The sequence below is a fragment of the Lampetra planeri genome, chromosome 20, assembly GCF_965212315.1.
Source record: "Lampetra planeri chromosome 20, kcLamPlan1.2.h2, whole genome shotgun sequence".
Taxonomy (NCBI): domain Eukaryota; kingdom Metazoa; phylum Chordata; class Hyperoartia; order Petromyzontiformes; family Petromyzontidae; genus Lampetra; species Lampetra planeri.
The window spans coordinates 752,847-777,438 of NC_136126.1; the positions used below are offsets into that span (position 1 = coordinate 752,847).

A 24,592-nucleotide genomic window follows, 5' to 3' on the forward strand; every position below is an offset into this window, starting at 1 on the left:
TGTCGGTTTATGCGGACCTCTTGAAAATGGCGCCCCCCCACAACCTGCCTCCCGAAGGTGGGAAACCCCCTATGAGCCACGCCTATTGTGACGTGGCTGATGACGTCATCAAGCCCAACTCATGACTTCCTGTCCAGCGGCACACGTTCTATAGTTTGAGTAACTAAAGCCGGAAATCGGTTAAATAAATAATCGCATAACTACAGGAATTGGATAGCCCAGAACTAGATAATACTGTTCTCTAACCATGTATTGGACACTGTATTTTAACATATCGAAAATGATTCGTGCACTGTAACTGGTATTGGCTAAACATCCCCAGAGTTCCCTGAAATGTCCTCGATTGGGATCATGCGGCAGCAGCAGCACCTGGCAGGACCCTCCTGAGACTCTGTGAGGCTCTCAATAATAAACAACAATACAATGAATTTTGATTTAAAGCTTTCGTGACTGCATGGATTCATATTCTTGGTTCTTTCGGTAAAGTCACGTAGAAGAGAAATAATACAAATATAAAACCATAAAAATTCTCACGATGTTTCGACTGCAACACAAGCAATCATCATCAGGTGTGAAATCCACAGCAAATCCACATTTTCTTGCTGTGGATTTTACACCTGATGATTGCTTGTGTTGCAGTCGAAACGTGAGAATTGTTATTGTTTTATATTAGTATTATTGTATTATTTCCCTTCTACGTGACTACCGAAAGAACCAAGAATAACAATACAATGATCAATATCACACCTGTCAACCCATATGGCTTAACCCCGTATTCTTATACAGGGAAATTGGGTGTACATTCGTTTCAATAGGGGCAGACAATTTTGTCTATTTGTGTTTCTCCCGTTTGAGAGGTTTACAGGTATGAGATTTCTGCACTAAAGTTAATAATTGTATTCATAAAATGTACCTGGTTTCTTTTAGCCTCACGGTTTAAACGAGCAGAACAGGACAGCATTGATTACATTCACCGTTATCCAGTTTAACACGCGGCAGGCTTTCGCGACCAATAGCCATAATAGAGGGTGTAGGGTTCGATCGCGTAAATATATAAATGTGTCGTTAAAACCCGCCACCACCCGACACAGCCAACTAGTAAGGGTTGTTATAATCCGATGACAATAATCGACGACAAGACAAACCGCATAAAGCATCGATTACCCATGCAATTCCAATACTGTATATCGAATCTACTGTGACGTCATCATCACCTCGTGACGTCGCCTCGTCTCGTGACGTCGCCTCGTGACGGCGCCGGCCGGAAGAAGGAGGAGGAGCCGTCGCCATGGTGAGCGAGGCCTGGTCCCTTCGCCTCCGTGGAGCCGGCCTCGGGTCCGGCTCCCGGGCCCCGCTCCTCCCAATGCCCCCAGAGACTTGCCAGGGTCGGGTTCGACTCCCTTGCCGGGGGGTGGGAGGCTCCTGCGGGGCCCCCCGGCGTCGTAGAGGGCCCCTGAGTCAGGTTATTCGTACCCCGCCGCGGGCCCCCCGTCTGGTGCTGGTTCTCTGCGGGGGTAGGGGCGGCTCTCCCCGGCCGCAGCCGCTAGTCGAGCACGGAGCTGAACGCACGCGTGTGGGATTAAATATGCTTAGCCCGTGAGTTTTAAAGTTAGTTTATGACTTGTTTAAATTGTCTAAAGTGGCTGAACTGTCAGATTTAAGTTAGGTTTAATTGGCAGGCTTAAAGTTGTGTTTAGTGTGAGGTTTAATGTAGGGCTATGGGTGGCTTAATGTGCGGTTATTATCGGCTGAAGTGTCAGGTTTAGCACAGGTTTGTGATTTTGTTTGACTTGAATTGCGAGACTTGAGGAATCATATATGCGTCGTGTTCATTCATCTTAAAGTGCGAGCTTTAAGTCGTACGCGTGGGGTTGAATTCGGCTTAGCAAGGTGAGCACAGCTGGTATCGTGAGTTGAATGAATTCACTGCTGACTGGAAGACTCTCTCACTCAAGGACACCGTGCGGGTCGTAGCAGTGGCTTTAGCCATACTTCGCCACGCGGGTCAGTGAGCGGTGAAGGTGTTGAGTGGAGACGCGAGAGCTTAGAAGTACAGTACAACACTTGCTTCGCTCCCATCACAACTCGCAGGACGTTCGACCAGTTCCATTCATTATTGTTTGGCTTCGTATGGCAGGGATTGCTGTACTGCCAATTGCTGTGCTGTTATATTTACGTGGAATTTTTTCACTTCATTTGTCTAATGCACCCATCCTCTGGGCTGCCCAGTGTCTTGAGTCGCAATCATAATCTGTGTGCATCTCTGTGATGTTGTGATGATGTCCTATATCCAGGAACGCCTCGCGGAATCACGACTCTTTTTCGCACGAGGGGCACGCATCATACATCATATTATTTGGTTCCTTCATTAAAGTCACGTAGATAGAAAAAAAATACAAATAAAGTGAATAAAAATATCACGACGTTTCGATCGCAACACAAGCGGTCGTCATCAGGAAAAGGGGTTAGCCTCTAAAGGCAAACTGTTTATAAAGGTTTGGAGATGGGCGCAGCCCAAGTGTATTAGCATCACTTTTGCCTTTAGAGGCTAACCCCTTTTCCTGATGACGACCGCTTGTGTTGCGATCGAAACGTCGTGATCTTTTTACTCCCTTTATCTTTTATTACTATTTTTTCTGTCTACGTGACTTTACCGAAAGAACCAAAGAATATGAATTCCTGCAGTCACGAAAGTTTAAAGTCAAAATCATACATAATGTTTGGCCAATTCCATCAACGGGTCTTTGGCATGTCATAGGAAACCAGAGTACCTGAAGACAATCCACCACGTGAACTCTTGAAGCTGTGCGCAGATGGGTTCATGAGTACACTGTACTGTCATCCCCTGGCATCCTCAATCCAAGGGGGTTTGGTAGTTTTACAAATCTCTACGCGATCCACTGACACTTCCCTCCCAAGCGCTAAATCACAGGAGCACATTACCATCACCGCTCCTGGCCGGTTAATGCATCGCGACGAGCGTGTTGAAGTAGCAGGTGTGGGTCAGAGAAATCCCACTACGGTTACAACGGATGAACACTGTCACTACAACACTACAACGGATGAACACTAACGCACTGCATCCATCCGCCTGTCGCCTAGGGAACTCCGGTTAAGGACGTGGTGATTGGGCCCGACGCGCCCAGCTCCCTGCTGCTGTCCAAGCATGCGGACTACATCGCCGAGTACAGCTCCAAGAAGGACGACTATGTACGCCCAGCGTGCCTTGCGCGTTCACGCACTCGCACCCTCACGCACACGGTCAGGCGCTCGCACGCAAGCCGACTGTGCTGCTCTCGTATGTTGGCAGGGATCAATGTTGTGCTGGTTGCCATCAGAGCTGACCCGGTTGATGGTCAGCGCGGGTCTGAAGGCCGTGAACGCAAAGTGGTCAGCAACCAACTTTAAACGTAAACGTCAGCACTGGGGAGGCGTGGTGCTTCCGGCGGTAGCCCTTCACATGCCATGCCGGCCTTAATAGTCGCTCGCTAACTGCACTTGTGTCAATGGTCTGTGAAGATCACACAGGTGGAGATCTTATATATATGTGTGTGCACGTACTGTTTAGGATTTTACTCGAGGGATCCATAATCTGTTATGTTTATAGGACTGAAAAGCAGAGTTATTGTTTGAGTAAAACCATCGTTCAGTTAAGTAAAGGGTGAGGGGGGCATTTCAATGTTGATACCCAGTTAGACAGTTTTATATTGTGGGGAGGGGGAAAGTCACATCGGGCTTTTGTACACGTGGCTGTGAAGTGTTGTATTGTCAGATAAATATGCAAAGATAGTTATCGACAGGCCAACATTTTAAGGCAAGTATGAGAGACCATAGAATAGACAAGTTGCCCCAGCGGTCTGTAGCGGCTATGCGGTGGTGGGGCCTTCGCCCGTTCGCAGGAGTACTGCATCACGGAATACCTGCGCATGAGCGGCGTGTACTGGGGCCTCACCGCCATGGAGCTCATGGGCCAGCTGGGCCGCATGGACCGCGACGAGATCCTGCGCTTCGTGTCCGAGTGCCAGCACGAGTGCGGCGGCATCAGTGCCAGCCAGGGTCACGACCCCCACCTGCTCTACACGCTCAGCGCCGTGCAGGTAACTGGAGGAGCGGGGATATCTGATTCCCGAGGTAGTCGATCACTCGAACGATTATCGATTAACAATTATAATCGGTAATCGATTATCGGTCGAGTTACTCGACTCGTCCGGATATGGAGGGAGTGAAGTAATATGTTGGGACCCTCTCTGAGTGTTATTCCTTCAGACTCTTCACCCGGAGCAACTGAATTGCCAAATAACTGCATGAGTAGTATCTGGCTAAAGCAATTTTGCAGTTACAACTTACAGTGTGGATTTATATACCGACTGGCAGTAAACGAGATGATATCACCCCTATAATCCAGTCGCTCCACTGGCCCAATCCAATCCCAACCCGAATCAGTTTCGCGATCGCACTCCCCGTCTTCAAAATCTTTCAAATAATCCCCACAACCCGCGCGGCGTGGGCAGGCCCTCGACCAGCGGTGGTATTGACGAGTGTCGCTGTGCGCTCGTCTCGCCATCGCCAGATCCTGGTGCTGTACGACAGCCTGTCGAGTGTGGACGTGGAGAAGGTGGTGAGCTTTGTGCGCGGCCTGCAGCAAGAAGATGGTTCGTTCGCCGGCGACAAGTGGGGTGAGGAGATGCTGCGTGGACCCCTCTCTTGCCATAGAAGTTTCATTTTATTGAAGGATGCTAAAGATTGTATTTCTGATGTGGCGTCTGCACTGAAAGTGACACCTTCTGCCGTGCAGGTGAGATCGACACGAGGTTTTCCTTCTGCGCTGTGGCGACCCTCGCACTGCTGGTAAGACGCGCCGTTTCTCCGTTGGCTGCATAACAACTCGACTTGGACAATCGTCTCTTCGGCCGACTGGAGCGGGGCCCCGCACGAGCGCGCCGCTTTCCTTGTCGTCCTCGCTGTGCGCAGGGCCGCCTCGACGCCGTGGACGTGGACAAAGCCGTCAAGTTCGTCCTGTCCTGCATGAACTTTGACGGCGGCTTCGGGTGCCGCCCAGGCTCGGAGTCCCATGCAGGCCAGGTGATCAATCTGCCCTCTTGCCAGACCTCTCACTCACCCACCCACCCGCTCGCACTCACCCACCCGCTCACTCGCCCGCCCGATCAATCACCCTCTCACCCGTTCGCTCATCCACTCACTCATCTGCTTCCTCGTCCAATAATATTAATGCAATTATGCTATCGGTGTCATGTCATAAAACAAAAAATCCATTCAGAACCCTTGCAGAGCAGTGCAACCCTAGCCCCCCCCCCGCCACCACCGTATTAGAGAACAGTCCATAAGTGGATATCACAGAGTTACCTCTGAGATCCCTTCAAGTCACCTCTGGCTCACATCGGCCAGGGCAGCACTTTTGTCTCATTTGTACGGATTTGTTTCAATTCCTGAGTCCAAATGTAACATTCTCAGTGTAGGGAGTGGAGTATTGGGTGTGACGTGACTTGCTCGCACGCGCGGGTCTAGATATACTGCTGCGTGGGCTTCCTGTCGGTGACCGGGCAGCTTCACCACATCGACGCCGACCTGCTGGGCTGGTGGCTCTGTGAGCGCCAGCTGCCTTCCGGCGGGCTCAATGGACGACCGGAAAAGGTGACGCCACAATCGTACCATACCGCATCACGCCGCGTCACTTCACGGTACACCGCGTCACTCCGCCCCGCACCACATCATGCCACCACACGGCATCGCTGCACTCCACAACACACCATGCCATACCACACTGCGTCATGCACACGCCACACCACACCGCACTTCCATTTGGCCAACAGTAGTGGTACGTTTCGCTCGTCAAAACCCCTGTTGTGAATATCTTTTCTGGCCAAGACGAGGAAAGCCTCAGTTATTGTTGTTATTCATGAGGAATCAAATATTCCAAATGAATATCGCAACCAAATATCCACGATTTCAGACTTTTAAAAAGCCACGGACATTATTCATGACCGACTCAGATCTTTAGGTGCACGGCACAGCACACCATCCACTGCATTACTGCTCTGAAGAATAAGATCCATTTCACATTGCGGTCTTGTCTTTTTAACATTTTGTTTTAAAACTCCCATTCCTCGTGTTCACCCTAAAACGGTGCTGCCACCGCTGCTGCGCACTTGTTGCCACTGCCGCCAGCTGCCGGACGTGTGCTACTCGTGGTGGGTGCTCGCATCACTGCAGATGATTGGGCGCCTGCACTGGATCGACCCCGACAAACTGCGGCGGTTCATCCTCGCGTGCCAGGACGAGGAGACGGGGGGGTTTGCCGACCGCCCGGGAGACATGGTGAGTGCCTGGCCGCGGGTGAATTACGGTTGTGGCTCTGTAGGAGTGGGTTTCATCACGATGTCCGATGTTTGGCTCCATATGCCTTCTTCAGCAACTGAATTCAACTCGATTCGTATCCAGTTCCTGAAAAAGCACCCAGCACACGGAACGAAACGTCAGACATCGTGCCTAACAACATGCAGTACGACCCGAAAACACGTTGGGAGAGCTCATCACAACTGATGTCAGCTGTGGCTGGGAATCTAACTAGAGGAGCTGGGTTTGTCGTGCACAGTGGGCTCACCACTATGCTACTGTTGCACCCATACACATGCACAAAAATACATAGACCACATGGACTCTTGGGGCAATTGCTGTAAGCTAATATCTATGAAGGCTTATTAAAATAACAGCCAAAGCTGCCATTCGCCACTAAGTGATGATGACGTCATCGTGGCTCTTGTGCCAAGCTAGGTGCACTTTGAAGCCGTCATGTGAAGCGTGGAAAGCGCTCTGCTGGCAGGTCACGGGACGGACCCAGGTGTTATGCGTTGACTGTGATGACTGGCAAATGCACAACCTGTGCTCCACAATGTGCCAACTCACTCTGCATTGCAAGGTTTGCCCCGTAAAGAAAGTCAGTGGGCATGGGTAGAGCCCGTCGCTGTCGAAGCGATAATGACCGGTGGTTGAGAACAACTACGGAGTGGCAGCCAAGAAAGGGAACACGAAATTGTTCATGGCTCAGCTTGGTGGGGTTTTTGTCGTTGACCAGGTGGACCCTTTCCACACGCTGTTCGGCATCGCGGGCTTGTCCCTGCTGGGAGAGGCCCAGGTGCGGCCCGTGAACCCCGTGTTCTGCATGCCCGAGGAGACGCTGAGGCGGATTGGCCTGGATCCCGACATCTTGGACTAGGGCGCCGCCCCCCACCTCGCACACGTCACGGGACACGGGGGCGTCGCAGCCGCCCTGGGTCCAGGAAAGCCGGCTCCCAGTCACGTGACCAATCTCAGCGCCAACGCGAAACTTGACCAACAGGCATGTGAACGATGGACAGGGTTAATATATACTCTTGGGTTCTTTCGGTAAAGTCACGTAGGTATAAAATAAAATAGATCACGACGTTTCGGGCACAACACAAGTGTCCGTCATCAGGTGGGAAAGCTTGCTTTATTTTATACCCACGTGACTTCACCGAAAGAACCAAAGAGTATGGATTCCTGCAGTCACGAAAGCTTCAAATCAAGAGGGTTAATATAGCTTAACATTCATCATTGCACTTAACCTGTAATGACTCATCAATTAAAGTTAATGCTCAACTAAAACCTTGACTCGTGAGTCATTGATTGATCAATTAAAAATCTATTAAAGCCATCAATTAATATCAATTAATATGCTCACGGCACATGCATTGATCAATTTAGGAATCAATTTATGAATCCTGGGATAATTGGCAAATTGTATTCAAGCGTTACGTACAAGTTAGAACCAGACAGAACTAAAGAGACCCAGTACAAATGTATAGCTGCGACAATATTTTATTTTTTGTTAATCCAAATTATGACAATTCACTTTGTATAAGGTCACGCGGTAATCAAATAACGATGTAAGATTTGTGACGTTGTTTGATTATGATTTTACACCACTGCCAACTCTACTCACGATTTATCCCCCACTGAATGATCCCACGGTGTGCATGAATGTATCTGCCCTATGATGACTCTGAAGCTTCATAAATGAGTGACGTTCAGGTGCATACTGGGTATGTCAGTTTTTGGTGATGGACAGGGTTCAGGCACAGACACTCCTCCCCCTCCATCAACAGGAAGAACACGGCGTGTGGCCAGGTGCTCATCATGTGACCCGACGCAACAAACGATGATGAAGCTAAATTGTGCGATTCCTGTTGGGCATTGTTGGAATAAATATTTTGTGGACACGCGTTAACATAGCCGATGGTTATTTTTGTGCATTGGGATTGAGATAAGTGCTGAAGAGGCCTTTTTAAAAGAAAAAAAACACATTTTTTTGTCCTCCGAAAGATAACCCCCTTCAAAATAGTTTCATTTATTTGTCAATTGTTATCTATGGTCGCCTGTGGTCTTGTCGACAATGTGATATTTACAATCTGTCAATATGCTTACTTTGCTTTTCTCCACTTTAAGAAAAAGAAATGGCATAGTTTAGCTAATAATTACGATTTTGGATGGAAAAAGATGTAATTCATGATGTTCTTGATTATGTAGCAGTGTAGCATAAATGTAATGCAGGAATTCACTTTTTATTGAAATATATAAGCCAGGAGCTTTACTACCCAGGACTTACGATTCACCATGAACCTGGCCACCTTAGTCTCCCCTAGTGGCAATGTTCACACACCACACCAGTTACTCATTACAAGCCGACCGAGGGGGGAGAAATAATTTGGTTTGGTGGCCTGAGTGGGAATCGAACTCGGGTCGCTGGGTTTGGTAGCGCAGCGCTCTAACCACTACACTACTGCTCCCCCCCCCCACACATACGCGCATCCATAGGTACATATACACGCGCTTGCTGCAGACACACGCAACTTTCAGGGTGCGTACTGCAGTAAACAACTAAAATAAAGCAATTCTGCGCGAAGAACGCCTTATACCTGCAACACATTTGCATTTCACTTTACCCGCGATCAGCAGGCACTCCGCTACGCTTCCGCACACGGGTCACATGACAGATGTGACGTCACAGCTCACTTGCCGTGCAAATTATGCTTTATTGCGCCCCCCCCCAAAAAAAATACAAAAGTCTATTTTTATAAATTTTGCATGCTGTACAGTCTGGAGAGTACCCACATGGCAAATTTAAAGGTTTGTTGCAATTTCGGGAAGTACGCTAAACATTAACAGATACAATCACAAATTTCCCTTTTTTATATATATACTGTCGATGAATATTTCGCCATTTCCCACTAAAACGACATGGGTCAGGATGTCGTTTTTATCGGGCGAATACATTTTTGTGAAATTTCCCACTTTTTATCTCACGTGTGGCATGGCACGGCCTACACACAAGGAGGGGATTCACTCTTGGACAAATGCAGCCATAACATTTTTGAGGGAAAATTATTTTTGGTTTATTTTTTATTCTGGACACCGTATTTTCATGAATAATGCCAAAAACGCCAGGGCAGTATGTGAGGTTGGTTCAAGATGGGTTACTAATTTGTTCAAGTCAAACACAGCTTGCACAGAATGCCTAATTTTCATTTACAAAATGTATTTAGCATGCATACTTATCCAAACTCAAGTTTTTACTTAAATAGTCAAGAACCTTGGGCCACTTTTGTCAATTAAGGAGGCAAACTCAAGAGATTCTGTAATTTTTATTTAGCACACAAGTGCGTTTGCCACACATACAAACATTCATTCTCTGGTTTTTATTGACCCGTTCAGCTACCACTTACCACCGATGTCAGCCATGGCAAGGAATGAGCTCGGGTCGCCAAGCCCATAGTGCATTTCACGAACCATTGCTCCCATATGCATAACGCTGTGAGTGGTGACGACCTTGGAACGCTGGACACCGCTGCCACCGCCACACACGCACTTCAATCACCAAAGACAAAAAAAATCACCCGTATAGCCTTTTTAGGGCACGTGCTGTGAGCAAGCACCTATGAAGGCTGGCACAGCACACGAGGGGGGTGTGTGTCTGTGCGTGGGGCCCACAATATAAACACGGCAAGCCTCAAAATAAACAGACGCTAAAACAATCCTGGCTTCTCTACAAATAAACCCAACGGGACACGGAGATGAAGGCGGCATCGCTAATTCAACGACAAATCCAGACGCCACTCAGCGCAGACTGCCCGGCGATTTCCATCAACGCACACACACCTTGATTCAAGCAAATTCTGCCACAGCAGGGTTAGAGTTTGTGTGTGGGTTGGGTGGTGGTGGGAGGTGGGTGTGACGATTCACTCCCTGGCGATCTGAGGAATTGCCACCACTTGGAGGCCCAGGATTTGATTAAAGAATAAAAAGAAAAATTTTACTCCATGCGATATGAGTATTTGTACCCCAGGATTCAAATATATAATATTCTGAACCCAGGGTCAAAACTATGGAGTCAAAAGACTACCCCACGCTGGCACCACTGACATCCTGGGTTTAAATCTGGGTTTCGGCCACTGCCTGCGATTAAACCAGGTTTCAAGTGCAACCAGTTTGATGGTCTCAGCTCAGTCACCAGTGACTCACAAAGAGACCCGTACACTCACAGGGACCCAGACTCCCATTAGACCCATAATTAACGATAAAACTATCACTCGTCAACAACACTGCCTTAAAAGAAAAAGAGGTACAATCAGCGGCGTTCATACGCTATGAAGAAGGGCCACTGCCCGACTTGTGTCTTTATAGGCCATTGCCAACGCAGCAACACCAAATAATTAGTTTAATCACCGGGGTCCAGAGACCAACATAACCCGAGTTGTGGTGAAACCAGGCCCTTAAACGTAGTGAGGTAAGTGGTGTCAGCCCGGTCACCAATGACTGCGCAAAACCCCCATCGGGCATGACCAACAGCGCACACTGCCGATCGGCACTCGTGCTAGGATTTCCGTGCGACCCAAGACCCTGTTACCATGAGTGGAGGTCGCAACGTACACACACACACGCATGAACGCACAAGCGCACAGGCAGAGGATTTCCCGGGAGACAAGGAGGGAGAGGAGGATGATGTGGGGAGGAAGGGGGAGCGGCGATAATGGAGGGGGGGTCTTCAGGAACGCGAGAAAAGCGCTGGCGCCCGACCGAGGAAGTAAACAAACACGGCCCACGTAGCGCCACCGCAGAGGTGGGCACAGCGCCACGGCACAAGTCCTGGCTCAGTGCCCACCCCTGCCCCTCCCCACCAGTGGGAGGTGGGGGGATGGTGGGGGGATGGTGTTGGGATGGTGGGGGGATGGTGGGGAGATGGAGGAGATGGGGGGGGGCTGTGTTCTCGCTCGCGACTCGAGCGCCCGGTTTGGATTTCTGATTTCCCCGGTGGCCAGAACGGCCATCTGGCGAGACGCAAAGCCGCATAACCGCATACCTGCACCACGGTAAAACAGCACAACCGGATATCCAAATAACCGCATATACAGTACAAATGTGTCACCGCACACACCTCGCGAAATAAATAATGCGGCCGAAGAATCTGCAGCCTTCACAGGGCTCTGGAACCAATCATGTAACGTGGTGTGCAGAGTGTGCGGTGTGCAGTGTGCGGTGTGTAGTGTGCGGTGTGTAGTGCGCGGTTCGTGTGGCATGGTGTGCAGCGACGCGGCGTGGGCCGGTTACGTGTGCAGCGTGATGTGGCGTCGTGTCGGTGCCGCGCGGATTTGCCGACGCGGTGCTGCGTGGCACGGTGCGGTTTGTCGGTGCGCCGCGGTGGGGCCGTACGCGAGGGGCCGGTGCGGCGCTCCGAGGGTCACCGCACTCCACCGCCGCCGCCTGCAGCCATGGTGGCGGCGCCGCTAGAAGATGAAGGGGAGGTGCTTGGCGCCATACGCCTTGAAGAAGACGAGCAGCACCAGCGCCCAGAAGGAGAGGATGAAGGCGTTTGGCGGGTGCCACTCGCGACGCTTGCCCTGCCACCGCACAAACCGGGGGCGCGCCGGGGTCACGCACAAGGACTCCTGGTGGCTTGCGCTAACCACACCAAGTGCACTATCCATAACCAGGGCGTGTGCGGTGGTGAGGGCGTGTGCGGTGGTGAGGGCGTGTGCGGTGGTGAGGGCGTGTGCGGTGGTGAGGGCGTGTGCGGTGGTGAGGGCGTGTGCGGTGGTGAGGGCGTGTGCGGTGGTGAGGGCGTGTGCGGTGGTGAGGGCGTGTGCGGTGGTGAGGGCGTGTGCGGTGGTGAGGGCGTGTGTGGTGGTGAGGGCGTGTGTGGTGGTGAGGGCGTGTGTGGTGGTGAGGGCGTGTGTGGTGGTGAGGGCGTGTGTGGTGGTGAGGGCGTGTGTGGTGGTGAGGGCGTGTGTGGTGGTGAGGGCGTGTGTGGTGGTGAGGGCGTGTGTGGTGGTGAGGGCGTGTGTGGTGGTGAGGGCGTGTGTGGTGGTGAGGGCGTGTGTGGTGGTGAGGGCGTGTGTGGTGGTGAGGGCGTGTGTGGTGGTGAGGGCGTGTGTGGTGGTGAGGGCGTGTGTGGTGGTGAGGGCGTGTGTGGTGGTGAGGGCGTGTGTGGTGGTGAGGGCGTGTGTGGTGGTGAGGGCGTGTGTGGTGGTGAGGGCGTGTGTGGTGGTGAGGGTGTGTGTGGTGGTGAGGGCGTGTGTGGTGGTGAGGGTGTGTGTGGTGGCGAGGGTGTGTGTGGTGGTGAGGGTGTGTGTCGCTCACCATTCGGATGATGTCTGCCACCGGCAGTGGATCCACGAAGTCGACCTCGAGAGGCCCAGGACTGGTGAGTGTCTCTTCTGACCTGAAGTGCACAGCAGATGAGATCAGAGGTTTTTGGATCGAATCCCGTGAGCCGCCCCAGTTAATACTGCGGTGTAGTAATTTACCGTGAAATACGACACGCCGTCTCTGCTTCATTCTCAGCGGACGTCAGAGATCCCGTGACGTCACTCGAAGAAGAGTCGGCTATCGTGTGCCATCATCCCGGTACAAATTTGCCAAAAATTCAACATGTAAACCCTAATTGGGAAACAGAAATAAGTCGCCGCGCCCCCCTGCTGCCAAATCTTGGTAGGAACCTCCTGAAAAAGCCTTGAGCCTTTCCTCGGCAAAACAAGTGTAATACATTTTAACGACCATCCGACAAAATCAAAAGAGAAGCCCTCGACACGCCATCTCAGATTATCAGACAAAACTCTCGATCGAGCACAATCCGACCCAGATATCTTGAAAAGTGGTCCGGCACAGCGGCCAGCGAGCCTCACCGCGGGAGCTCGGCGAGCAGGGGGTTGGTTTGCCGCGGCAACGCCACGGTCTCCATCGTGAGCTCCACGTTGCGCACGCTGCCGAAGAAGTCGGTGATGAGCACGGAGCCCGGGTCGCGCGTGAACAGGTCTGTGCGCCAGCCCGGCGTCGAGATGCAGTCGCGCGGAGGGCACACCTGGAACTAGGGGGGGGCACATGCGGACACAAACACACACACACGGTTAGCACACACACACACGCAGACACATGGACACATACAGAACTATCACTTAAACACGCAAACACACACACAGAACACGGACAGACAGAGCTCGCATTCACACACCTGGAACTATTGTGGTGGTGGTGGTAACAGCAGTGATGGTGAAGGAAATAGGGATGATAGTAGTGGCTGTGGTTATGGTAGTGGTGGTGTTGGTAGTGGCGGCGGCAGTGACTGTGGTGGCTGTGGTGGCCGTGGCTGTGGTGGCCGTGACGGTGGTGGTGGCTTTGACGGCGATGGTGTTGGTAGTGGTGGCAGGCGTGACGGTGACGGTGGTGCTGTCCGTGATGGAGGATCGTAACACACCAGGTCGGTCATGGTCTTGCGGGTGGCTGGGTGGATGTTCTCCAGGAAGTCGAGCAGGTGGTAGGTGTAGCGGTCGATCACAAACACGCCGATGCTCGAGTCCATGTGGTGCTGGTCGACCCCGGGGAGGGGTGGACATCGGGGAGGAGACAGCGGTGAGGGTCGTTAGCAGTGGGGCATTCACGCTAAAGAGCGTCCAGCGGTGGAACTGTTCACCCCCTTCCCGGCGACTGTCGCAATTCACGATCGCGATTCGCTTCACAACGTTGTCCTTGTTTCCCCGCGGTTTGACCCCGACTGCTCTTTTGCCGTTGCGGCGTCGTGAGACCAAGAATCCGTTTGGAACCCTCACAAAGCAGCGAGACCCTCCCTATTCTAGTACAGCCCATGGAAGTGGATATCACAGAGCTACCTCTGAGAACCTTTCACTTTGCAAGGCCAGTCTTGTGAGCAAACTGGGACCATCAAACTCACCAAGTTTGCTTACTCAGGAAATCCTCATGACTCCCTTTCAGGAAGGTCCTGCCAAGTTCTGATGGGAGAGGGCGATGACGATCGCTCCGTGAATTGCGATCGAGAAATGTACGGGAGTTACACTTTGGGAACGCGGCGCTTCAGGTGTCTCCGACCCCACAAAACCGCCCGGCCACCTCGCCGGTCACTCGTTTTAGGCCTAGTCAACCTAGGGAAGGTCCACACCAGGGAAGGCAAGCGGGCGGGGAGTCAGACACCCAGGTGAGTGGGCGAGCAGCAAGGCGGCCCTCACCGATAGAGAGTCCTCTCCGACCTGGCTGCTCCCGATCGCCATGACGTTGGGGGAGTAGAAGCGTTGGTACAGAGACACGGCCTGGCACGTGTCCACGATGAACAGCACCTCGTGGTACCTGCGGGCACACATGATACCATGCGATACCTGGCAACACCTCTCACACCCGCGCCTCTCACCGTCTCTCTCGCGTCCTCTCTGAACCCTCAAATTACACGGAGAGCCGTAGACTCGCATAGATACCCGGAGACTCGCGAAGCGATCGGTGATCGGACGCCTCTATAAAGTAACATGGATACACAGAGACGTGCATGGGGACCGACACTCACACAGACACCCAGAAACTCACATAGGGCCCGGTAAGATGAAACAATAAGAATAGGCGTCACCCTTTCTGGCAATAACACACTGGTGTTAAGATGTTCAAACAACAAAGAGACATCCATTGCAAGGCATCAAGTCTGCATTAGCCACATAGATACTCACCGGCTCTCATAGAGCTCCATAGACTTGCACAGACACACAGAGACTAACTTAGGGAGTTGACAGACTCGCATCTTAGATAAGCAGAGACTCGCATAGACCTATGACTGGCTCTCTCTATAAGTTAAACATGTCCACTCTTTCTGCAGAGCATCTTGAGATCACATTTTTCAATAAATCCACGTATTGTACTACGTAAACTCACACGCAGCACTGTAAACTTTCAAAGAGAGCAAAAGGCTCCAATAGGGAACCATAAACTCACAAAAAGCCCCATGGACTCACATAGAGACCCATCGATGCACACAAGAGACCCATAGAGAGAGAGAACGAAACTGGGAGAGCGGAGTGAGCTGCCTCTGGGATTCGCTGCCGATTTCATTTCATCCCAGACAGTGTTGGTAGCACAGCATGCTGTCCGCTACAATACCGCTCCCCGCACGCTGATACGCACACACCGATACGCGCCACACATAAGCAGTGGCTGAGACAGATTGAGACGGAGAGAGTGAAAATCCTGCACTACAAAAGAAAGGGTTTCACAAACGCTCTTTGGATTTTATTTTTTTCATCTACATCTGACGCAAGCTTTGCTGCAGAGAAGCACGGACGCCATCACAGACGCCTTCCAACGGAATCGCAAACAAGACGCATGCATCAACTTCTGAGCATGCGTGCGTGCGTACATGTGTGTGGGCGTGCATGTGCAGTGGTTAGTGCACTGCACAACAAACCAGGAGACCCAAGTTCGATTCGAACTCATGCCCCATAATAGGGACGAATATTTGAACAGATCCTGGGTCTCCTGTAGGTCGACTCAACCTTAAATGAGTACTTCGTGCAATGTATAAACATCAGCACTCAGGAGGCAAAGGCGGCCGGGTGTGATGCTGGCCACACCGCTGCATCATGAGTCGTGCCTGCCTTCACAGCTTACTAACTGCACTTGCCCCAACCGTCTCTTAAAGGCTACATGGGGGATCTTTGTCTTTGTGTGAGTGGTGCGAGGTTCAGCCTCACCGCTGCTTCTGCCACATTTGCTCAAACGCGTCGGCGAGCTCCACGTTTGAGATCTCCTCTGCGTCCTGGAACTTCAGGAAGCCATCTCCCCCGTGTCCTGAGTGCGTCACACACACACACAGTGAGCGTCACACACACACACAGTGAGCATCACACACACATACCCAAAGTGAGGGTCACACACACATGCACAGTGAGCGTCACACACACACATACCCACAATGAGCGTCACACACACATACACAGTGAGCGTTACACACACACATACCCACAGTGAGCGTCACACACACACACACACACCCACATTGAGCAACACATACCCACAGTGAGCGTCACACACACACCCACAGTAAGCGCCACACACCCACACACCCACAATGAGCATCACACACACCTACATAAGCGTCACACACACACACACATACCCACAGTGAGCGTCACACACCCACATACCCACAGTAAGCATCACACACACACGCACAGTGAGTGTCACACACACACACACCCACAGTGAGTGTGTGCGTGTGTGCCTGTGTATGTGTGTGCCTGTGTATGTGTGTGCGTGTGTATGTGTGTGTGTGCCTGTGTATGTGTGTGCGTGTGTATGTGTGTGTGTGTGCGTGTGTGTGTGTATGTGTGCGTGTGCGTGTGTGTGCATGCATCACACCAGTCATGTAGATGAGGATGTTGCTGCGATCGTCCGTGAGAAGCCGTTTGGAGCGGGGGGTGCTGGGAGGCAGCCTTCCCGTCAGCACGCGCAGGAAGTTCTCCACCGTCACCTGCCGGGCCCAGCGGTCGCGACGCTATCAACACGGCAATAGCCACTTTGAAATCATTTGGCCCCAACAGAAGCCTCGCGCAACGCCGATACCACGTCGCCCCTCACCGCCGAATCAATAGCGACGTCACCCCACGCGGTGGATCGGCGAGCAGGAAGCTCAAGCGGCAGAGCGCGAATTGACAGGGTGGATGAGCGTGGTGGAGGTGGAGCGACGGCACGTGGAGGTGGAGCGACGGCACGTGGTGGAGGTGGAGCGACGATGTGTGGTGGAGGTGAAGCGACGGCGCGTGGTGGTGGAGCGACGATGTGTGGTGGAGGTGGAGCGACGGCACGTGGTGGAGGTGGAGCGACGGCACGTGGTGGAGGTGGAGCGACGGCACGTGGTGGAGGTGGAGCGACGACGTGTGGTGGAGGTGGAGCGACCGTACTAAAACGTAGACTGTGGCGGGGGGGGGGGGGAGAGATTGTGTGGCGAGGTGGACTGTGTCGGCAGGACCTCGTATCCGCGGTAGTCCACCTCCACGTCGTCCCCGTACACGTTGATCTGCTCGGCCGCGTTGTTAAACACGGTGGCGGGGCGGGGGTTGCGGGGGTTGCACGCCATGTCGTCCGCCAGCATCAGGATGATCTGGCTGCGGGACGGCCACACCAGTGCCACACACAACCACAGCACTCAACCACAGCTCACCTCATCTGCTACCCGTGCACCCTACTCCCGATACTCCCTGCAGTTATTCGTGAAATAATGTGGACATTTTGGTTAATTTGGCACTCCTCTTCATAACCACTGGCAACCCTGCTCCCTTTTAAAAAGGCCTACGGGAAGGGATATTTGGATGCACTAATTGTAACATAAAATTAACAGCCATCTATTGTTGAAGATCTCCCCATGTTGTGTTGGTCGTGAGGGTTGTTTCACCATACTTCACCACGCTGGTCAGCGTGGGTTAAAGCCAGGGGTGGTGTTCCTAGGACTGGTTGAGATATCACTCGCTGCCACCAATGGCCGGGTTCACAGCGCAGCGCACCAACCACTGTGCCCCACCGCTCCATACTGGGTAGCTCTAACAAATGATACAATTACGACACCAATGGGGAGGCCATTCTGCCAGCAGCTGAGTGGGCAAGCAGTTAGAGAGCTGCACCTGCGATGTGAATACGACGCACCTGTCCGGTATGCCCAGACGCTTGACGCTGCGGTAGACAGACAGCACGTTGGCGACGTGGCGGTAGTTAAACCAGAAGCGAGATGTGCACACCTTGAGAAGAAACACACACAAACAAAGATCCCCCCAGGTAGCCTCTATAGACCCACTGGGGCAAGAGATGTAAACAAGAGATTGTTCAGGCCGTCACGGCACACGAGGGAGTGGTGTGGCCAAACGTACAGCCGGCCGCTTATTTCTCCCTGGCAAATGTCAGCTCATCTCAACCATGCCGGTGCCATGCTGCAGTCCAGCCGAGGGGAGTCCCAGCGGCAGCTGTCCCTGTGCAGCGCCAAGTGCACGCGGCACCGACCTGCAAGCGGGCGTTAGTCCGCGTGTAGGGGCTGATGTTTCGGTGAGGTTCATCATAATGGAGGAATATGCTAGGTATTTATAAGATTTGGAAATGTTGGACCGTGGCAGCCACACGCGTGCTCTACTCTGTGTAGAATCACGCCAGGTGATCTTGAACTTCCACTATGAAGCAGAGGGTGCTTGGCGTTTGTGGTTAATACCCACGCAGTATTAATGAGGGCGGCCTCTGGGCTGTAACCATCCAGGAGCACCACTCACCAGCACCGCCCAGTTGTTGGTATGGCCACTTTTGAAGAAATTTTCAGTTTGTCCCTGCATCACACAAACACACCACACGCAGCCGGCAACCTGAGTTAGATTCCTGGCCACAGTTAACATCAGTGGCGAGCGAGCGAGCGACACCTGAACCGGTCCTGGGCTCCCCCTCCATACTTTACCAACCTGCGCTGAACATCGTGGTGAAGTATGGTCAAACAATCCACATGACCGAGGCGGCTTGTGTGTAAGGGAGTTCTCAACACAGCCTGGGAGTGTAACTACACGAGGCGAAGAGTAGTCCTTCCATCGGGGCGGTACACGGGGCCGGGAGTGTGGCCAGCCCCACGCCGCCCGCCGCCTTTGTATCCCCACTTCTGAAATTCACCGCCACCGAAGCGGTAATCATGTATGTGCCAGTCAGCCACACACACAGAAAGCAACGTCTGCCATCATTCATCACCATGCAGCGGTGATTTCAGCACGGCTCCTGTACCAGGCTAGGTGCACCTTTGCGTAGACGCATGTAGCTCGCTACCGCAGGAAACGTGTATTTTGCGGGTAGCGTCTGCCTTCACACCTGTACATCTTCAGCCGTCGAGGCGAGGAGCCCAGGAAGAGGGAGGAGGAGGAGGAGGGAGACGAGGAAGAGGAGAGGGAGGCCGGGCCCGGCTCGGCACAGCGAGCGACGAGACGCGGCCATCGCTACAACCGGCAACACCACGGGAGCGGTGACGTCACGGAAGCCTCAGGCAGCCATCTTGGTCGGGGATAGAATCGATGACGGCCGCGCTTTCCATTGGCTCAGGCCGAGAATTCGGTAGTGACGTCACAGCTGTCTCGCCCTATAGGAGAGGCGACAAGCCCCCCCCACTCCCTTAGTAAGATGGCCGCGCGACGCGGGATTGTATTTACTAACACGCATGCGCAAAAATAATCGTCCGTGTTTGTGTGATGTGGGAAATGTGAACGGCTGCGCGAGACAAACACAGCGACAGCAAATCGGCGATTTCGTCAACAAACGTGGCGACATCATCACCACGATCACGTATCATTCACAACCTTTTACTTCATTGTCCACCAGCGCCACACCGAGTCGTGGGGCTCGTTCTCAGGAGGCTCCCGCTGCTGGCGTTTTTTTTAAATTTGTAAGATGTTCACAGACAATTAATGAGGAGCCGTGTTGGTAATTATTAAACACGTGGGCAGGGAAACGGAGCACCCGGAGATGACCCCCACGCCTTGCGCGGGGGGGCAACACTCAGTCCTCGTACAGATGAAAACAGATGGCGATGAGTCCACTGGCTGTACCGCTTTCTCCTGGCGAGCCAGGGTATGGCAACCTCCTCGACCCCCAACAAATATGACAACAAATATGACGTGTACTATATTCTTGGTTCTTTCGGTAAAGTCACGTAGAAGGGAAATAATAAAATAATATAAATATTAAACAATAAAAATTCTCACGACGATTCGACTGCAACACCTGATGATGACTGCTTGTGTTGCAGTCGAAACGTCGTGAGAATTTTTATTGTTATATATTTATATTATTTTATTATTTCCCTTCTACGTGACTTTACCGAAATAACCAATAATATGAATCCCTGCAGTCACGAAAGCTTTAAATCATTGATTTAAAGCTTTCTGACGTGTACTGTTTGTCACTTATTCTTAGTTTTTTTTCACGTAGGTAAAAAATAAATAATAGAAATAATAATATCAATTAAATAATAAATCACGACTTGTTAAAATCAATAAAAATGCTTTAAAATTAAATACACAATTTTAAATTTATTTTATTGTTTCCCTTCTACGTGACTTCACCGAAAGAACCAAGCATGTATTAGTTCTTAAGCACATTTTACGCTTACATTACAAATACAACGGGGTTAAATGATACACGTGCGACGGTGCCGAAGACCTGCGGTGTCAAGCTCGGCCCTCACAACAACAGCAGCAGCAGCGAGTTGGCAGTGTAGGGGGCACAGCTGGTTGTGGTGGTGGTGCATCTGCCGGTCAACTCAATCAGTCGACCCGTGGCACCTGCAGGGTCTGTCCCGTGACCTCCTCCTGCACCTAGCCTGGCACAGCAGTCAACCCATGGCACCTTCTGGGTCTGTCCCGTGACCTCCTCCTGCACCTAGCCTGGCACAGCAGTCAACCCATGGCACCTTCTGGGTCTGTCCCGTGACCTCCTCCTGCACCTAGCCTGGCACAGCAGTCAACCCACGGCACCTGCTGGGTTTGTCCCGTGACCTCCTCCTGCACCTAGCCTGGCACCGCAGTCAACCCACGGCACCTGCTGGGTCTGTCCCGTGACCTCCTCCTGCACCTAGCCTGGCACAGCAGTCAAGCCGTGGCACCTGTTGGGTCTGTTTCGTGATCTGCACCTAGCCTGGCACAGCAGTCAACCCGTGGCACCTGCTGGGTCTGTTTCGTGATCTGCACCTAGCCTGGCACAGCAGTCAACCCGTGGCACCTGCTGGGTCTGCGACGTGACCTCCTGCCAGCGAGCCTTCGACAACTTCACATGGCTTCAAAGCGCACCTAGCCTGGCACAAGCGCCGTGGTGGCGAATGTTGGTTGGTGTCGGTGTGTCTCAGCGTGCCACAGAGTCTGTTGGCGTGAGTGAGGAGAGGGTTTGCGAGTGTGAGAGAGTCGAGTGTGTGAGTGTGATAGTCCCTTCGAGTGTCAGGGTGCGAATGCGATGTGTGGTGTGTCTGTGCGTGTGTGCAGTGTTTCCGTGCGTGTGTGTGTCAAGTGCTTTCACGTGTCTGTGTTTGTCTAAAACACGTGTATGGGTGTCTAAACATGTGTCTCTGTGGGTGTCTCAACGCGCGATTAGATTATTTGCATTTCCACACGACGATCAGCCATTTCGTGGAGCTATCATTTGTGGCCAGGTCGCTTCTGAGACAGAAGCTAATATCTCAGTGGGCCTTACCTGGTTCTTTCGGTAAAGTCACGTAGAAGGGAAATATTAAAATAATAAAAATAAAACATAATACAATACAATTCTCACGACGTTTCGGCCACAACGCAAGCAGCCGTCCTCAGGCTGCTTACATGGTTGTGTCTGTGTGTGTGCATGTCTCTGTATGTGTGCATGTCTCTGTATGTGTGCGTGTCTCTGTATGTGTGCGTGTGCTGCCCAGCCACCCCCTCGTGTGCCATCCCGACCTTCAAGGGTGCTCTCTCTCCAACAGCACTTGCCCGAAAAGTCTGTGCAGTCTATACGGGGGGACTTTGTCTTTGTGTGTCTACGTGGGGGAGCGGTGGTGTCATGGTTATCCCACTGCCCTCGCAACCCGGCGACCCGAGTTCGATTCCATGTCACGGCCACCAACGCCGGTGACGATCATCTGAACTGGTCCATTGCCTCCCCTAGGTCGACTCAGCCTCAAATGAGTACCTGGTGCGATTTGTAAACATCGCCATTGGGGAGACAAAGGCGGCCATGCTGTTAGCGAGAACCTATGAAGGCACGGCATGTAAAGGCCACGTGGGGTGTCTTTGTCTCTATGTGTGCGTGTCTATCGAGAGAGCGAGAGGGGCCGGGCTTGTCTACTGGCGGTGGCCCGCGTCTGCGGAGCACGCGGGGGCCCCGTGCGGTGGCGTCGTGGGAGCGAGAGGAGAGGGGGCTGGGGAGAGCAGAGAGAGCGAGAGGGGGAGAGGGGCAATATGAACAGCAAGAGGAGAGGGGGAGAGGGGGAGAGGGGCAATATGAACAGCAAGAGGAGAGAGAGAGGGGGAGGGGGGCAATAGGAATATCAAGAGGAGAGGGAGGAGAGGGGGAGAGGGGCAATAGGAACAGCAAGAGGAGAGAGGGAGGGAGAGGGGGAGAGGGGCAATATGAACAGCAAGAGAGAGAGCAAGAGGGGAGTGGGGGATAGTGTGGAATATAAAAGAGAGGTTGGGGAGCAGAGGGAGGGAGAGTTGGTAAGAAGGAGGGAGGGTGAGAGTGAGAGAGAGAACGAGGAAGAGAGGTGGAGAGCGGAGGGGTGAAGAGTGGGTAAGAGAGCGAGGGAGAGCAGTTGCGAGACGCGGTGTGGAGAGAACGAGAGGGATAAAGTGATAGAGAGAGAGAAGAGCCAGGAGGAGAGAGATGCACAGGATGTGACAGGGGGGGAGTGGCAGGGAAAGAAGTGAGAGCGGGGAGAGTGAAAGCGAAAGAGAGAAAAAAATACCAAATGACGAACGAAGCAAAGTGCCGACTACACCGAGCATCTTCTTGTTTCCACAGACGATGAAATCGACATTTGGAATAGGAGGGAGAGCGAGTCACGGGGAGAAAGGGGGGAGACGGGGGGAGGGGGAGACGGAGGGAGAGAGAACAGCGAAACAGAGCGAGAGATGCACACAGCGAGAGAGAGGAGAGTGAGAGACACGGAGAGAGAGTGAGAGACACGGAGAGAGTGCGAGAGACACGGAGAGTGTTAGAGACGGAGAGAGTGAGAGACACTGAGAGAGTGAGAGAGACACGGTGAGAGTGAGAGACACGGTGAGAGTGAGAGACACGGAGAGAGTGAGAGAGACACGGTGAGAGTGAGAGAGACACGGTGAGAGTGTGAGAGAGAGTGTGAGAGAGAGTGTGAGGAGTGAAAGGGGAAAGAGACGGGACAGAGAGAAGAGGTGGACGAGAGGGGTGGTGGTGGTGGGGGGGGGGTGACCCCCTGGTCGGTATAATCCGAAGCAGGAGGGAGACCCTGGGCTCAGATCGGTTCGGCTGCAGCGGAACTCGCCCCCAGGCGCCATGAGCACCAGCGAGGCGAAGGACTACCTGGCCAGGAAGGACATCCCCCAGCTGTTCGAGGTGGGTGGCCAGCACCACACCAGTCTACACACCCCACCGGATACTCGTTTAAGGCTGAGTCGACCTAGGGGACGCCCACATATAATCAGATAATCGTCACCGGGGTCGGTGGCCGTGAGTGGGGACTGGACCTCAGCTCTCGCCCGGGTCGCAGCCTTAGTGCGGTAACCACTGCGCCACCGCTCCCCACACACACACAATGTACACTTACACACACACACTGCAAAAATGTACATACGCAAACATCCAACACATACACACATGCACCACGCAATACATGCACACACATACCCATTGCATACATTGCATAGGTACATGCACAATCATTACAGGCAAATCACACGTACACATTGCTATATATGCACCACACATCACATACACTATACCACTACAAATACACACATTATAAACACACATCAAATACATAGACACACACCACATACATCACATACACACATCACGAACATAACATACAGACATGACTACGTACACACATTACATACACACCACATGCATATCACAAACCACATTACACATCATTCGTAGGTCTGTGCATGATGATGATTCAGTGCGGGTGAGAACGCGGTGAGGTGGTGGCGTGAAGGAGGGGGTGGTGAGTGGGTGGTGAGTGGGTGGTGAGGGAAGGAGGAAGGGGGCGGGGGTGGGGGGGCTCTTATCGCTTAATGTTTGGTAGAACCCATCAGCAATTACGACTGCATCTCGCGGGGGCGTCTGGGTGACAACATCTGTGTGTGTCTGTCTGTGTGTCTGTCTGTGTGTCTGTCTGAGTGTATGTCTGTGTGTGTCTGTCTGTGTGTGTCTGTGTGTGTCTGTGTCTGTCTGTGTGTGTGTGTCTACGTATTCATACTGAGCTACGAACCTGGCGAGCCGGGTTCGATTCCCGCTCACGGCCACGAACACCAGTGACGATTATCTGAACCGGTCGTGGGCCTCCCCTAGGTCGACTCGGCCTCAAATGAGTACGTGGCGCGGTGTGTAAACATCGCCACTGGGGAGACAAAGGCGGCCGGGCGTGGTGCTAGCCACCCACCCCCTCGTGTGCCGTGCCGGCACTTGCCTGAACAGTCTGTTAAGGCTACACGGGTGATCTTTGTGTGTTTTCAGAGAGCGGTGGCGCAGCGGTTACCGCACTTCGCCACGAACC

The 24,592-nt window shown here is 52.5% G+C and overlaps 2 protein-coding genes across 5 annotated transcripts; one reads left to right on the forward strand and one right to left on the reverse strand.

Moving 5' to 3' along the window:
- Window positions 1-1,177: 1,177 nt before the first annotated feature.
- On the forward strand, window positions 1,178-8,266 carry RABGGTB (Rab geranylgeranyltransferase subunit beta). 4 transcript variants are annotated; one of them, XM_078603186.1, is made up of 9 exons: window positions 1,178-1,291; window positions 3,103-3,210; window positions 3,900-4,097; window positions 4,571-4,676; window positions 4,796-4,848; window positions 4,972-5,082; window positions 5,527-5,652; window positions 6,187-6,336; window positions 7,094-8,266. In XM_078603186.1, exons 1-9 carry the CDS (start codon window positions 1,289-1,291, stop codon window positions 7,232-7,234), a joined length of 996 nt encoding a protein of 331 aa, XP_078459312.1. In that variant the 5' UTR covers window positions 1,178-1,288; the 3' UTR covers window positions 7,235-8,266. The 4 variants fall into 4 exon arrangements, with proteins under 4 accessions (XP_078459312.1, XP_078459314.1, XP_078459313.1 ...); XM_078603188.1 differs by lacking the exon at window positions 1,178-1,291 and adding an exon at window positions 1,312-1,596; XM_078603187.1 differs by lacking the exon at window positions 1,178-1,291 and adding an exon at window positions 1,603-2,004.
- A 1,401-nt stretch (window positions 8,267-9,667) lies between these two features.
- Window positions 9,668-19,377, reverse strand: PIGK (phosphatidylinositol glycan anchor biosynthesis class K). Its single transcript, XM_078603185.1, has 11 exons — window positions 19,192-19,377; window positions 18,615-18,668; window positions 18,004-18,095; window positions 17,333-17,468; window positions 16,723-16,834; window positions 16,056-16,152; window positions 14,553-14,670; window positions 13,787-13,897; window positions 13,218-13,399; window positions 12,673-12,754; window positions 9,668-11,933 (listed from the first exon to the last, which is right to left on the reverse strand). The coding sequence occupies exons 1-11, from the start codon at window positions 19,312-19,314 to the stop codon at window positions 11,820-11,822; spliced, it is 1,221 nt and encodes a 406-aa protein (XP_078459311.1). The 5' UTR covers window positions 19,315-19,377; the 3' UTR covers window positions 9,668-11,819.
- Between the last annotated feature and the right edge of the window lie 5,215 nt (window positions 19,378-24,592).

Excerpts from the sequence above, each read along its gene's own strand:
- RABGGTB (XM_078603189.1), top strand. The coding sequence starts at position 2,822 with ATGAGTACACTGTACTGTCATCCCCTGGCATCCTCAATCCAAGGGGGT. Across the intron at positions 3,211-3,899 it reads GCTCCAAGAAGGACGACTAT|GAGTACTGCATCACGGAATA; the intron begins GTACGCCCAGCG and ends GCCCGTTCGCAG. Across the intron at positions 4,098-4,570 it reads ACACGCTCAGCGCCGTGCAG|ATCCTGGTGCTGTACGACAG; the intron begins GTAACTGGAGGA and ends CGCCATCGCCAG.
- PIGK (XM_078603185.1), bottom strand. The coding sequence starts at position 19,314 with ATGGCCGCGTCTCGTCGCTCGCTGTGCCGAGCCGGGCCCGGCCTCCCT. Across the intron at positions 14,671-16,055 it reads CAAATGTGGCAGAAGCAGCG|GTACCACGAGGTGCTGTTCA; the intron begins GTGAGGCTGAAC and ends GTGTGCCCGCAG. Across the intron at positions 13,898-14,552 it reads TCGGAGAGGACTCTCTATCG|CACCACATGGACTCGAGCAT; the intron begins GTGAGGGCCGCC and ends GGGGTCGACCAG.